Source organism: Piliocolobus tephrosceles, chromosome 10 (assembly GCF_002776525.5).
Source record: "Piliocolobus tephrosceles isolate RC106 chromosome 10, ASM277652v3, whole genome shotgun sequence".
In the NCBI taxonomy this organism is placed as follows: Eukaryota; Metazoa; Chordata; class Mammalia; order Primates; family Cercopithecidae; genus Piliocolobus; species Piliocolobus tephrosceles.
In genome coordinates, this window is record NC_045443.1 from 38001200 (window position 1) to 38017182 (window position 15983).

Here is a 15983-nt window from a genome sequence, read left to right on the forward strand (position 1 = left end):
TGTTTGATATATCCTTTATCTTAGCTAAACTATCTCATAGCAGAAAAATTAACTTAGAAAAATATAACACATATTATCTTTGTGCATCAATGCACAGTGTGTTCACAAAACATATGCTAACCTTTGATCATTATTTTCTCTTTCTGAAAAACAGGATTGAAATATTGCTATAGAAACTATTCTGTTATAGCAAATGCCCAGCAGACCTAGTAAAGGACCAAGGCAGGTAAAAAGATAATTTGCTTTTCCTGCTTTTACTCTAAATATGGCTTAATCAATCAATTTAATACCTAAATATCTCTATAATCACCACATAGACATTATAAATAGACACAATTTATGCAGCCTTCTTCAGGAAATATGCTTTGGTGATATGCAGGTATGCACACTGAATTATACTTACTATCACAAGATTAAAAGAGAAGCTGTTAAATGGATATGCATGAAGTAGGACCTGCCTGTAATTTTCTCTTTCCTTTTCCTTCATTCCTACCCTGTCCCTTTCTCTCACTGTTTTTCTTTTCTATTTTGCTTATACTGAGCCCTAAAAATAGGAAATTGAATTAATAATAATTCTCAATTCATGATACACTGTCATTATTAGTCTATGCAAGTCACTCTATTGCTTTATTTTATTTTTTGCTTTTATTCCTTTTGTTCACGACTATTCCCTTCTTTATATAGTCACCTACTCCACTTAAATTTTATGTATCCTTGAAAAATGTGCATTGTTGTTTTATGAATGTATCTGTTTTAAATTTATAAACATGACATTCTGCAACAGATGTGCTTATTGTTATTTTTAACTCAACATTGTGGCCATAGACTGAGCTGTATGTAGATCATTGCTCTTGACCACTGCACAGCCCAGAGGCTAATCTACCACACTTTTTTTCTCTTCTATTGGAGATGAGCACCTAGGTTTATCATAATTCCCTGGTCCCAAGACAAAGCTGCAAAGAACCTCCAGATCAACCTTTGGAAGAGGCTCCCAGGGGAGAGTTGCCGGGTCATAGGGCTTCACATTCTTGATGTCACTAAGTGCTGCCAGATTGTTCTCCAGATTTGTGGGCTTATATTTCTTAAGTATTTTGGCAGAATTCACATTACGTTGAAATTTTGATTTTGTGCCAACATTCAGGGGCATGTTAGAGTAACTTTATAACTGTGTGAAAAATTAAAGAAAAAAATCTTATGTTTAAAGTGCTTTTACATGCAGTTCTTTTTTAGATTATTTAATCAAAAAACAGTATTTCTGAGAAATGATGCATATAATATGTAGTTTTATTCATACCTATTAATGTGGGTCAGATTTTATGAAAATATTTTAAGTAAAATTCTACTCTCCATATCATTGGAATAAAGGTCTATATATTGTGTAGCATGCTTAATAGAATAATCAGACATTTTATTATTATGTCCATTTTACATTTACAAATGCTGTACCATGAATTATGTTTGCCCTAGAGAAAATAACAAGACCTGCCATTTATTAAACACCTCCTATGTGTCAAAGAAATAAGCACTATTTGATTATTCTTAACATAATATATGTGTAGTAGTCATTATTTTACTCATTCTACAGGTAAAGAAATTAGTATTCAGAAAGGTTAAGTCATCTCCCACAAGAATTGTACAGCCTGTACATACAGAAACTAGGATTCAATTCAAGAAGTACATTAACTACAAAGCCTGGATCTTTCATCATTAACTTCGAAACAAGATGGTGTATGGCTATAAGAAGGACAGCATGCCTTAGTGGTTAACAGCAAAGTCTTATAAGCCAGATGTCCAAGTATAAATTCCAGTTCTGCCACTAAGAACTCTGAAACCTTGTCATGTCACTCAAACTCTGTATGTCACCTTCTTCGTCTATAAGACAAAGATGGTTTCAGTAATAATATCATAATATCTCCTTTCTCAGGTTGTTTTGACTCCTAAATGACTAAAACATTTAAAGCTTAGGACAGTTTGCAGGATATTTCCAGTCAATGATTTCCTGTTATTTTTCCTAAGAGGACTATTCTTTTGTTCAGATATTCACTCCTCTTCCTCAAAGCCCTGTTCACCCAAGGGAAGCTGGACTCATCCTCAATTCCAGGTGTGGTCCTGGTTAGTCTGAGTCAATCAGCATAATGCTATGCTCCTTAGTGGTGAGTCATTCTGGAATGGCTTTAATAAGCAATTATGGTCAGTGACAATCAAGATTTTTGCTGGGATTTTTCTAGAAAGGCCCTTTGCTTGCTTTTCCAGGAAGAACTACCTCCCTGACTATTTGACATGTATGAGGAAACACAGAACCCTGACAATGACTGGCACCCATTCTTTAGCTATGAGGAAAACCAGCCTTAGAAGCCAGCCAGGGCCATAGAAGTTAAGAACCTGAGTCATTGAAGGCATCATTCTGCCGGCAAACACAAAGCCTGCTCTACCCTTAGACTCCAAACTATTGGTAATGTCAATATGAGTTCAATTTTAGGTGCCATAGGTGAAAAGTTGTGTTCATAGAAACAGACTATGAATAAATGTTATTTTTCCTAGCTCTTAGACTTTAGAGATTAGGAGAATGAACTACTTCCACCTGAGGGGGAACTCAGGTGCCAGAGGAAATCCTGCTGAATGTCGAAATGCTGAAGACTAAAGGTTTTCTAGGAAAGTTTGAATACATGAGAAAGATTCTTGGAAACGGAAGAGGGATTACATAAAAGGGCATTGTAAAAGAAGCAAAGCATCGGATTAAAAAGATAAACCGGTATGTCAAATAGTTTTAAAAAGAAAAGAAAGACACACAATCAGAAAGAGATGGTGATGACAACCAATCCAAAGGGCGTAAAATATGGTGGATGATTATGAATCAGATAGGAGAAAGGAACATGGAGCTAGGAAGTGGGTGAGGAGTACATGAGTGGAATTGATCAACCTCTTTATTCCAGTCAGAAATTTGGTGTACAGTTGTGGGATGACTTTGTAAATGAATACTTTAAGCATAGTCTTAACTGTGAACCAAAATTGCACATAAACTATCATATTTATTAAACATTAAACAAGCATTCACTGATGATTATATGTATTGTGCATACAAACATGCATAGAAATTAGCTCTCCTTAAAAATGTATAATTTTAGCATTGGAAATATCAAATAACGATAATGCTGTCACAAAACTGGTGAACAAGATTTGCAACATATATGAAATATGTTTTGGGGGCTTCAATAATCCAGATGGAAGAGTGGCTTCCCTAGCTCTTGTTCAAAGTTCCATTGAATGACATATTCTTCTCCTAGGCTTGTAACAAGGTATGCATATCTACTTAATAGATGTGGTAAGACACATACAAAACAAAGACTCATTCTTTTCTTTTCAAAACAAGACAAGCTATGATTTGAACACAGGCAACCTGGCTTCAGAGTTTACAGTGATTCTCATTCTGGTGATAAGTATCAAAACTGTTAAAAAGGTAATAAAAACATCATTGTTCTAAGTTCCACTTATTGAAATTTATTCCAGCTCTATGTCTGACATGAAAACAAAAATATAAAATAATTCTAATTGCAATATTGTTTATAATGTGCAAACACTAAAAGCAAACAAAATCCATTAATAATTGATTCAGTTTTATAAAGATGATGCATCTATACAATGAATGACTAGAAAATAATTTAAATATATATTGTTGGTTTCATCACCTGGAACAGTGTTGAATTTATATGGTGAAGTGAAGAAAGACAAACTACAAAGCTGGGTAGTTGGTCTCCATTGGTTGAAAAATTCTACAGTAGGGCTGTATATACTGAAGAATATTTCTGGAAAGTCATACAACAAATATTAATGATTGTTATCTCTGAATGTGGAATATTTTCAACAATAAGCACATATCAATTTTATAATCAGAGAAAACATAATAAAGCAGTTACACTTCAAAAAAATAAGAGAAAGAAAGAAAGGAAGAAGAGAAAACTAACTAAGTTAGAGAATAAAAATGGCTACCAAATCCACCTTGGACTGCTGAGGATTTCTTCATAGATAAGGGGTACATTTTGTATCAGTTCTTATTTTAGTAGATTTACATCTAAATTTTATTTATTGTAATGACAACGTTCTTAGTGCAAGTTATTTCTGAAAAAAACTTTTTTTTTTTTGGAGACAGGGTCTCCCTCTGTTGGAGTGGCGTGATCATGGCTCACTGCAACCTCCTGGGCTTAGGTGATACTTCCACGTCATTTTCCCAAGTTGCTGGTTACTGGTACTATGGGTGTGCACTACCATGCCAGGCTATTATTTATTTATTTGTAGAGATGGGATTTTGCCATGTTGCCCAGGCTGGTCTCAAATACCTGGGCTCAAGCAATCTGCCCGCCTCGGCCTCCCAAAGTGCTGAGATTACAGGTGTGAGCCACTGTGGCCAGCCTACTGAAAATACTAAATTCTTATCATTTGAGTAATGCAATACTTTTAACTATCTTTTTAAATGTAAAACTTTACTGTCAATACTACTTATCAACTGTTAAAAAGAAAACTTCTTGAATTTTTATTGTGTAATGACCAATGGATCATTTTCTAGTTTGACTCTTCTTCCATCTCATGTGAGTTTGGATTGACTTTAAAGAAGTTATTAAGCTTCAAACTGAGTTGGAGGTAAGAACTAGGACACAGAGTTATTGGATTTACAACTCCTGGTAACTGTGATTTTTAATTATATGACAGTTATTGAAAACATGAAAATCTATATGACATTTTCTTAATTATGGCAAACAGTATACATTTGAATGAAGTACTTTCTCTTTAGTATAAAATTATACAGAGAAATTACATTAAACTAAAACAGAGAAACATATTTTTAAACAGTCATTACAAATAGCAAACTACAAGAATTTTTTCTAGAAATTCTCTAAGCCTTCCCATTTATACAAGTTTAACTATATTTTGAGATACTCTAGTGCACTCAGTACTCTAAGTGCTATCTTGTTTTTGGGTTGAGAGTGGGAGGGCATTTGGTTCTTCATAGAAGGGGACAGGTATTTGCTTTACACTAATAAGAGGACACTCTGAGTTCTACTGTAATATATAATCATTTTGTACTATAATTGTGAACGGTAATTGAAGAATTCAAAAGATAGTATAGATATTTTATTTATTCTTTCAAGATTTCTGGAAAGTAGGATGATACAGGTATCAATGATCTCATTTTATAGATGAGATTATACTGAAATTAAATAATTTATGTCAAATCTATGGCATGGCAGAGTAAATCATGGCAAAAGCATCTCTTTGTTTCTTAAACATCATTCTAGTCAACAGAGTTTCCATGTGGAATTTCCAGTATCAGTTATTTTAAAAAATTATATTTTCATGTAATAAATTATTAATATGTAATACTAGTTATGTACATGTTTCCCTTGAGTTTGGGATGAATGAGCAAAGAAGTGGCTTCAGAAGCCCAAAGAAATACTGACAGTAAATGAAGTCAGTGACATTTTTCCTGGTTTTGTCCTCAAGCCCTCCTTACATTGCTTTTAGATTATGGTTTCCACATCACTGTAATAAAAAGTAAAAGATGATAATCGACAAAATAATTTGTTTCCTTTCACTAAGCAACAAGCCAAATTAATGAGCTGACATCTCTAAGTTCTGTGAAAATTGCTGTAATTCTGCAGAAACATTCAGAAAAATATTACTACAGAAAATTCTTGTTGAACTAAGCACAAAGTAAGCGTTTGACCGAAATTATAATATAGTGATTGATTTATTAAGATAAAACTTAAGGAACATACACAATTGGTTTATTACATAGAAAACTTTCAGCTATTTAAGATCAGTTAAGTGGAACAAAATAGTCTAAAGTAGCCGTATTGGTATTGCATAGAACCGTTAATCAATATTCTCATTTGCATAAATTATTCAAAGGCCTCTAATAAACATGACCTTGGAACTTCCCTCATCAGAGGAAGCAAAACAAAGAGAGAATTTTTAAACAATGGAATCAAATGAATGCAATTACAGTGTCCATTGACATACCACATTTGATAGCGTATTTTATTCTAAAACAACCCCATGGCAAATGTAAGAAAAACAAGCCAATACAATGTAGCATTTAAGAGTACGAGTTCTTTAGTGAGGCTGATCTTAGCTTAAGCCTAGAATCTGCCGCTTTTAATTTGTGTGAACTTGGTCAAGTTGTGGGAACAATAATAGTACCCACCCAAAATGGTCATTGGGAGATTTGAATGATATTATATATGTAAGGAATGTAGTGCTGTGGCTGTCACATAGTGAGAGTTATTATATATTAGCTCTTGTGGTTGTTTTTTATACCATCCCTCTTTGTCAGTGACTATGACCCACAAGATATAACACAAAATTAAAGTTAACTAAATACAGAATTTAATCTATTTTTCTCTATAAACCATCTCTTACAATAGTCCCTTCTTAAATAGAATAATAGTACCCTTCCTGATGTTTAGGTGACTTTAGAAGAAACAGTCTGTAATCTAATTGAAAGCTGCCACAATTTTTAATTTAATACTTCACTTTAATTTGATTTTCTTCAAATTCCTCATTCTGCTGTGTCTGATAATTCATTCCTGCAGAGACTGCACAATTGCTGTAAATTATTTACGCGATTTTGGTGTACATAATAGTTTTATTCATACCACTTTATTCCTCTTAAAAATGGCATTCTGTACTGTCATGATACCCCTTCTAACTACATTTTGCCAAATAGCAGTGTTGGGGTCCACGTGTTTCCTAAACAAAGGAATGAACACACAAGACAACACAAGACAAGACATCTGGCACAGGGAGCAGGGTTTAAGGCTCTATGAACAAACTTTTGACATAAAGTAGGACTATTAAGCATACCTTGAGGAAGAACTTTCTATTGATATCTTCGAGTAGGCTGTCCATTATTATATTGGGGAACAGTAAAGGCAAATTTTTCACAATCTTGGGGTTGTAACAGGATAGTAAAAAAAAAAAAAAAAAAAAAAAAAAAAAAAAAAAACAATCTTTAAGATCTACAACCATTAATTTCCAATTTTGTGGGATAAGAGTTGAATTAGGAAGCCCAGGTTGTAAAGTCCTCATAGGTTTAATACAAGCATTTACAGCTCTAAGATCAGTTAATAAGTGCCATTTTCCTTTTTCTTTTAAAGAGACAAACACAGGGGAATTCCATGCAGAAGTACTTGGTTCAATATGCCCCTCGGCCAGTTGTTCCTTAACTAAATTCTTTAAAGCCTTAAGTTTTTCTTTAGATAATGGCCACTGTTCCACCCAAACAGGAGTTGTAGTTTTCCATTTCAATTGTAAAGTTTGAGGCTTGTGGACAGTGGCTAAGAGTTTAAAGGATTGTAGCCCATTTTGAACATCATATTTTTGGCAGCTGAAGAAATATGAGGAATGCTTAAAAAGGCACTAAATTGTTGTAAAAGATCACAGCCCCAAAAGTTAATATTAATGAGAACAATATAAAAGAACACTTTTCCTTGTTGTCCTTCAGGTCCTACACAGCTCAGGGGCTCGACACTTTGGTAGACTATAGAAGCAGTACCTAGGCCGGACAGAGTAACCGATACTTGTTTCTTTTTCCAATGATCAGGCCATTGAGCCAAGCATATAATAGATACATCTGCTCCTGTGTTGACCAATCCCTCAAAAAGTATCCCATTAATTTGCAATGAACATAAGGGTTTGTGATCAGAAACTAAAGTTTCCCAGAGAACAGTTTTCCCAGGACTACCGAAACCTCCTTAACGAGACACATCTCTAGATAAGAAAGGAGAAAAAGGCAATAAAAGCAATTGTGCAATACACTCCCCTGCCTCTAGGCGCATAAATTGTGAGACTTGTACCATAATAAGGATTTCATCAGTAAAATCAGGATCAATAATTCCTGGGCCACCATTAACACCCGCATAGCGCTACTGCTTCAACCTAGTAAAAGGCCTACATGTCCGTTTGGCAAAGGACCACACACTCCGGTAGCCAACTTATATATTCCTCCATTAGGAGATAAAGTATAAGGCTGGACAATAGCTAGGTCAGCAGCGGCACTCTGCATAGTCGCAGCATAAAGCTGAGAAACTGGGGTAGGGTAAGATGTCTTTAAGGAGGACTCGAGGTCATTCCTTGATGTTGTAAGCCACTGCTCACTGGGTACTGGGGCAGGCCTGCATTGTAGTTGTTGGGGCCCCAAGCCTGCGGGCCCTGGCTCCCATTTCCCGAGAGGGGTGACAATACATTCCCACTTTTATCAGTTTTTGAATGGCATTCATTGGTCCAATGTCGACCCCTGCCACATCGTTTACACATATCAGATGGTAACCTTTTTTCTTTTAGAGCAGAAGAGCCTAATTTTTTCCAGCATTCCTTTTTAAAATGACCGGGTTTCCCACATTGATAGCATATACCTTGTTTAGAATTGCCTTTTAAAGCCTTAGAAAGTGCCCCAGCAAACAATTGAGCATTGTAAATAGCTCCTCCAACATCTGCACAAGTCCGAATGTATTCATCTAAATCAGCTCCACTAGCTTTTAGTGGATGCAGCAATTTTTGGCACTCGGGATAAGCACTCTCAAAAGCCAAAGTATCCAAAAGAATTTTAGCAGCAGGGCCTGAACCTACAGTCTTTAATACAGCATCTTGAAGATGGGCTACAAAATCTGGATACGGCTCAGTGGCTCCTTGTAAGATCTTTACAAAAGATAAAGAAGTTTTACCTGCTATTCCAACCTTAGTCCACGCTTTTATAAACAAGGCTTTAATCTGAATGACAGCAATATCTTCTAGGCCTGCCTGAGCATTAAGAGTGGCGTATTGTCCTGAACCCATAAGCTGCTCTTCAGTAGGTCCTGGGGGATTTCGGGTAGGATTTTTTCTAGCTTGTACTCTTGCTTCCTCCCACCACCAACTTTTTAATTGAAGCCATTGCAAACGATCAAGGACAGCCTGTCCCAATGTTTCCCAGTTAATAGGAATCATCATATGTTTTGAAGAGAAGGAATCGAGAAGGCCAAGAACAAACGGCGACTGAGGTCCATAATTAGAAATTGCAGCTTTCATTTCTTTCAAAAATTTAAATTGTAGGGCTGTAAAAGTCACATTCTGGCCACCGTTTGGGAACTGAGCATTGGGGCCGAAAGCAGCCCGTGTTATTGGCAATAAATTTAATTCCTTGAAATCATCCATTTCCTTAGATTCCTTCTTTTCTCCTACAGGAGGAAAAGGCACAGAGAAAACCGGACCTGATATAGGCAAAGAGCTTGGAGGTGGAGGCAAAGGGAAATCTTTTTCAAGGTAACAGGGAAGGCTCGTGGCGGAGAGATAGGAGAAACAGGAGCAGCGGCACCTTGAAATTTTAACAACTGCTGTAACATCTCTAAAATACGCTGCAAATCAGAATTTCCTTCAGATGAAGGAGGCATTAGCTCTTCTTCCAATTCCTTGTCCTCAGCAACTGGGGCGTAAATATGTTTCTCTCTAGGATCATTCCTCTCTAAAGCTTCAGATGCCTCACCTCCCAGTCAGTTTCAAGTAACTCTAATGCCTGAGTAATGGAACTACACAAAGTCCACAGTCAGAGGCATCGTTTGCCCTTGCTGATGAGCTCTACACAGGACTTTAACCACTTGTAACCATTCCTTTCGATTTAATTGCACTTTGGTTTGATATTGAAACCAATAACAATGTTGTTCAACATGGGCAAACAATCGCTTCAAAGTCTTATGTTCCTTAACTAACTTCTACTCCTATAGACATCAACAGCCCCTGGAGTAACTACAAATGTTCAGAGGCCAGAGAGGTAGAATTCCTCATAACTTTCCCGTGGATCCCTCTTAATTTATTCACCTGCCTGGGGTGTTACCCCTCCGGTTCCTTGCTCTCATGGAGCCACGGACCCTGCTCGCTGCTCCAGATATTGGGGTCCGCGTGTTTCCTAAACAAAGGAATGAACACACAAGACAACACAACTTGCTTGTCCCCAACATAGCAGGAAAGCAAGATAAGAGCCAATAACTCCTAATGGATTAAGTGTCAACAGACAAGAATTATAAGAATTGATACTGCTCTGTGTTCTCTGGATTTAACTGATTCTGTATTATTCAGAGTAAAACATATCCAAAATGTATCACTTCTCTAACATAATGTGTTATCAGCCTATTTTTGTAAAAAAATAAAAAATCTGCCTCATTTTTAATGAACTTTCAGCTAACTCAACTTCAAAGTATCTTTCATTGTTCTTATCAAGTTTGGAATTTTTCTGTACTGTCAAAGAGACCTTGTTATTATCTCATGCATTACAAACATAGTCATTATGCTACTAGGCGCAAATCTGATCCTAGATTATGATGGAAAAATTATCAAGATAAGAACAAAGTCTGTTAACTTCAACACAGATGAATGTATTCCACAGGAAATATTTTGACCTGCAGTGGCTAAGTACTTTTGCCTCAGCTACCAGAGTAATTTTATATAGTTACAGGTTACATTTAGAGCACTTGGGATAATTATAGAAATAGTACTAATTTATGATAAATGACCAGGGAACTGAGAAAAGAAAAACATAGATAATGAAATTTTCTTTATGAGAAAGTTTATATAACAGAGAATTGAAAAACTGTTGTTATAATTAAAGTACTAACTTATACTATATGAACATATATAAAATAAATGATTTAAGGTCCTATCTTTGAAAAATTCCCCCAACCTTTCCAACTTCATGGCCCTTAATTGAATGCATAAAAGATGAAAAAGAGTCAAAAATGAGTTGGTTTTGACAAAGCATTATCTGTGCATGAGGTGAAAAAACTCCCTTTCACATTTTACCTCTCCATTCATCATTTTTGAGTCTTAGAATATAGCATTTTATTTTAGGAATTTTAGCATTTGACTCAACAGCCAATACCTCCTAGATTCATTCTTGGAAGTAGGTATGACTCAGAGCTGGGATGGAACCCTGACTCTTCTCACTGGAAACACCCAAGGCACATCCCAGTTTCATTACTGCACTAGGAATTGGCCCAAATAATTTAGCAAGTTAATGTTTTATTCTCTTTTCGTGAATATACGACCGCTGATAGCCGATTGAAGAAAAACTAGTTACTAAGCTGAAAATACTCAACCAATTGCTTAAAGTTTTTATTTTATTTCGTTTATTTTTTCCTTGAGGTAGAGTTTCACTCTTGTTGCCCAGGCTGGAGTGCAATGATGCGATCTCAGCTCACTACAACCTCCACCTCCTAGGTTCAAGTGATTCTCCTGCCTCAGCCTCCCAGGTAGCTGGGATTACAGGCACCTGCCACCATGTCAGGCTAATTTTTTAAAATATATTTTTAGTAGAGATGGGGTTTCACCATGTTGGCTAGGCTGGTTTCGAACTCCCAGCCTCAAGTGATCCACCTACCTTGGCCTCTCAAACTGCTGCTTAAAGATAATTTGAGTCAAGCCTTGGTTCTTGGCTTGGAAATAAGGTAAGCGAATTTGTAGTCTTTCCTTTGTTTCTTGGTTGGCAAAGCACATTCTCAGGTCCAGGCTGAATGAAAGGTTATGAGAAATGTAACAGGCTTGGTTTTGGCTACAATGTGTAACACAGCTAGAAGTTGGCCTTGCCCAACAAGAAGACAGTGGCTTTCCTTTCAGCTCTTCCCCCAGTGTTAGTATTCAGCCTGCAATTTTCACTATCTAGGGATGTTTAAAAGATAGAGTATTATGATCAGCGAACACATAAGGGTATGCCCAAGCTAAAGATGTAAGGTGTTAATTTGTCTAATTTGCCAAAAGGCATTTATTTAAATATTGTTGAGTCTGTTTTGCTGAAATATTTGTGCATATTTTAAACTCATTTTAAGTGCTTTCTTTGTTTACTCAAGCTAATTACTTCCATTTAATTAGGCTCCATGTTCCTAGCTCACTCAAGCTTTTCAGCGATATTACAATTTTGCTAATATGTAGAAGAATATTTTACAGTCTGGGAAGTGAAAGGAGACTATCTGACTCAACTGATGTCACAGACTTATGCCACAATGTTTCCAGATGGCAAAAGTTTATGAGGTTCACTTGGGTGTGTCCATTCCCTTAGAGTTCAATTCTTGTCACGTTCTTTCCTTGTACTTAGCTCTTTTGGAAGTGCTCAGGCTTTTATTTGATTATGTAAAAGATTTGCCTGTTCTGTTTGGCCTACTTCATTACTTAGTTTCACTTTACATATCCTCATTTTTGAACTTGCTATTCTCTGTGGACAACTTTTGACATCTGCTTTTTGACAACTGCTTTTCTTTTATAATAAAAATGTTATATTACTCAGACTATAATTTGCTCACGCTCCTTACTTTTCCTATAGGAATTGTGTGGGTATACCAAGGACATCATATGAACTTTTTTTTTTTCAAGTAACTGAAGTCTCATGGTCCTAACAGTCTCACGTCTCAGTGGAATATTTTTGGATTCCATCTCTTCTCTCTCTTTTTAAAAATGCTGTCAGTGTCATTGTGTTTACTGTAAAACCAATGAATGTCAAGCTATAGCTATAACTGTATATGCACGGTTATAACTATAACTGTTTATAGCTGTAAGTCACAACTTTTTCTGTAGCAAAAAAAAGGAATGGATTTCTCCTGCCCAGAAGTATTTGAATAAATTCTAGAACATGCATCTCTAGTTTATGCAACTCACAAAAATATTTTCATGCTGTTAATGTTAAATGATTTCTTATTTAATCAGAAATTTATTGTTTGTCTATTTATTTGTAGCAAGACAGGTCAAAAGAGGGGGGAAATTCGGAACATAGTGGCAAATGTTACTTTATCACATATGAATCTATATGTATTAAATGAGAAATACAGCATCTTAATCCAGTCTGTCACTGATGGACATTTGGGTTGATTCCAAGTCTTTGCTATTGTGAATAGTGCCGCAATAAACATACGTGTGCATGTGTCTTTGTAGTAGCATAATTTATAATCCTTCAAATGTGGCACATATACACCATGGAATACTATGCAGCTATAAAAAAGGATGAGTTTGCATCCTTTGTAGGGACATGGATGCAGCTGGAAACCATCATTCTTAGCAAACTATCACAAGAAGAGAAAACTAAACACCGCATGTTCTCACTCATAGGTGGGAACTGAACAATGAGCTCACTTGGACTCGGGAAGGGGAACATCACACACTGGGGCCTATCATGGGGAGGGGGGAGGGGGGAGGGATTGCATTGGGGAGTTATAAATGATGAATTGATGGGTGCTGACGAGTTGATGGGTGCAGCACACCAACATGGCACATGTATACATATGTAACAAACTTGCACGTTATGCACACGTACCCTAGAACTTAAAGTATAATAAAAAAAAAAAAGTCAAAAAAAAGAAATACAGCATCTTATTTTGAAAAAGAGTTCCAAAGCATATTAAACATCTAGCACACCAATCCTCACTGGTTATTGAACAGCTAACAAAATCTCATCTTTCATAAGGAAAGAAGGCTCAGAAGGTTATTAACCTCTATTATTAGTCTTCGCTAATTCTTCGGTTAGCTCCAAGGATTTAAAAGACAAAGTCTGGAGCTGTTCTCATCAATTCCAACTGATGCCATTTGGTGTCACAGAGAAGTACAAGCTTTCCAGGAACAAGGCTCAACTGGCAGCAAGGAATCATCAATGATGAATTTATAAAACCCACCCAAGCATCTGGTAGCAGCTTCAGGATAATGGCAGTAAGTAATATGCAGCCAGGTGACAGGATCTCTTTGCATTCCTAAGATTCAGAAGATGGTAAAGGAAGTGGAGTAAGAAGGGTTTGGAATGACGCCCTACTGCGTATTTTCAGGACGGCTTGTCATGCTACACAATTTGAAGAGTCAAACTGGGAGGGGAGGCAATTTGGATCCAAAGGGTTCATTCAGGGTAAGTAGAAGGAAGCAGCCACTAAGATTTTATTTATATGTTATTTCACTGCTTTCTTTCATTATCCTTCCCTTTAATTTTCCCTTCCAGGTTCCCAAATGATCACATTCCCGTCCCCAGTAGTAAAACGCCTGTGGAAATAGAAGATGGATGCTGTGGCAACTGAACCTGGAGTCAGACTCAGAATCCCAGCTTCCTCACTCCGGAGCAGGCCTTGCATGGCTGTTCAGGAGCTCCTTAAGAAGGCAGTGTCCTGAGGCGGGCCCTTGGCTTTTACCCCATCTTTGCTGCTAGGTCGAGGATCCCGCCTTTCTAACTCACCTGATTTCTGGATCATGGTTTGAGAAGCCTGGCTCTGTGGATTTCCTAGTGTTATTTTCCTAATAGTGATTTCCTAAAGTAACAGTTTCCTAACTTCTGATTTTGTAGTTTGGATGTGAAAGAAACAAAAGTGCTTCTATTTCAAACATATAGGAGATAGATTTGACGCCGGGCGGGCCATGAGCATTCAGCGGAAAACCAGACGGACAAAAAGATTCTGCTCTCTCGAAGCTTACATTGTGGTGGATTTAAAAGTTGTTTCTCAACATTAGCGCTGTACCCATCATCAGCCCTACCCAGGGCGAGGAGCCTCGATGCTTGAAGTCCACTGTTCAGGCAAAGGAGAGCACAGTGTTCCCAAGGGCCATTGTAAGCTGGCGGCCAAAATTTGAAAGAACATAAATCGCAGGGCAGCGAAGGAGGCGGGGGTCTCTGGAGGTTACTTCTATTAGCGTCAATACGGGCGAAGTCAGGGGACCCAGCAGGCGCCTGAAAACTTCAAGCCAAACAAACTCTGAGATCACACCTCCCACCCGCCACCTCTCTCCCACTAGCCACTGCCGACGCCGTGAGGCGGCTGCCCCGGGGGTGGCCCGGGGAAGGCAGGGGGGCTCGGAGAAGACGGACTCTGCTTTCACTCCCCCTTTCTTCCCCATCCCTAACATGGGCTTTGCCCTGGAGCGCTTCGTGGAGGCCGTGGACTCGGCTCTGGAGTGTAAGCTGTGCGGTCAGGTGCTTGAAGAGCCCCTGTGCACGCCGTGCGGGCACGTCTTTTGCGCCAGCTGCCTGCTGCCCTGGGCGGTGCGGCGGCGCCGGTGCCCGCTGCAGTGCCAGCCTTTGGCTCCCGGCGAGCTGTACCGGGTGCTGCCGCTACGCAGCCTCATCCAGAAGCTGCGCGTCCTGTGCGACTACCGCGCCCGCGGCTGTGGCCACTCGGTCAGGCTGCAGGAGCTGGAGGCGCACGTCCAGCACTGCGACTTCGGCCCTGCCCGCCGCCTCTGCAGCCGCCCGGGCTGCACTTCGGAGCTGGGCGGCGGGGAAGTGCTGGCGCGGGGGTGCTGCAGTCCGGCACCCGGGGCTGGCCGGGGCGGGGGCGCGCGCGGGAGGCCGCCGGGCGGCCGCTGTGGCCGCGGGCGGGGGCCCAGGCCTCGGGTCCTCGCCTGGAGGCGGCGCGAGGAGGAGCTCCTAGCGCAGCTCTGGGCGCTGCAGGGTGAGGTGCAGCTCACGGCGCGCAGGTACCAGGAGAAGTTCACCCAATACATGGCTCACTTCCGCAACCTCGTCGGCGACCTGTGTGGCGGCCACCGCAGGGTAAGCAAAAGGAGGTGGGCACCGTGGGCATGGTCGATTGGGGTGGGAAGAGGAACGGTTCTTTCTGACACTTCAGGATTCCTTTGGAATTAGGCATCCTTCCTCACTGTGCAGCAGGAAGCATCACACCCTGATCATGACTTTCCTGTCATTATCTTTCGAATGGATTGTCATCGAAGTTAAGGATCGTCCCTTTTCTGCTTATATTACGATTGGAAAGAGTTAAACAGATTCGATTCTAACTTTGCGCCGGGAAAGTAGGAATTGGGAAAACTCGTTTTCCATCCAGACTCCCTTTCTCCATCTTTCAGCCTCCTGCCCACCGTCTCTGCCTATTTTTTGAACCCTTGTCCCGTGCCTGAAGCAAATCCGAGAAGGAAAGCCGGAAAGCACAGACTTTCCCGGCCCAGCCTTTCCTCTCCGGCGGCCGCCAGCATCCCCGCGGCCCTGG

The 15983-nt window shown here is 39.0% G+C and overlaps 1 protein-coding gene across 1 annotated transcript in view; it reads left to right on the forward strand.

The window, feature by feature from the left end:
* Window positions 1-14746: 14746 nt before the first annotated feature.
* Window positions 14747-15983, forward strand: part of PDZRN4 (PDZ domain containing ring finger 4) — a 415845-nt gene continuing 414608 nt past the window's right edge. Inside the window, exon 1 of the mRNA XM_023182830.2 lies at window positions 14747-15532. Within this exon, the coding sequence (XP_023038598.1) occupies window positions 14885-15532 (648 nt within the window). The 5' untranslated portion in view covers window positions 14747-14884. The remainder of the gene's footprint in view (window positions 15533-15983) is intronic.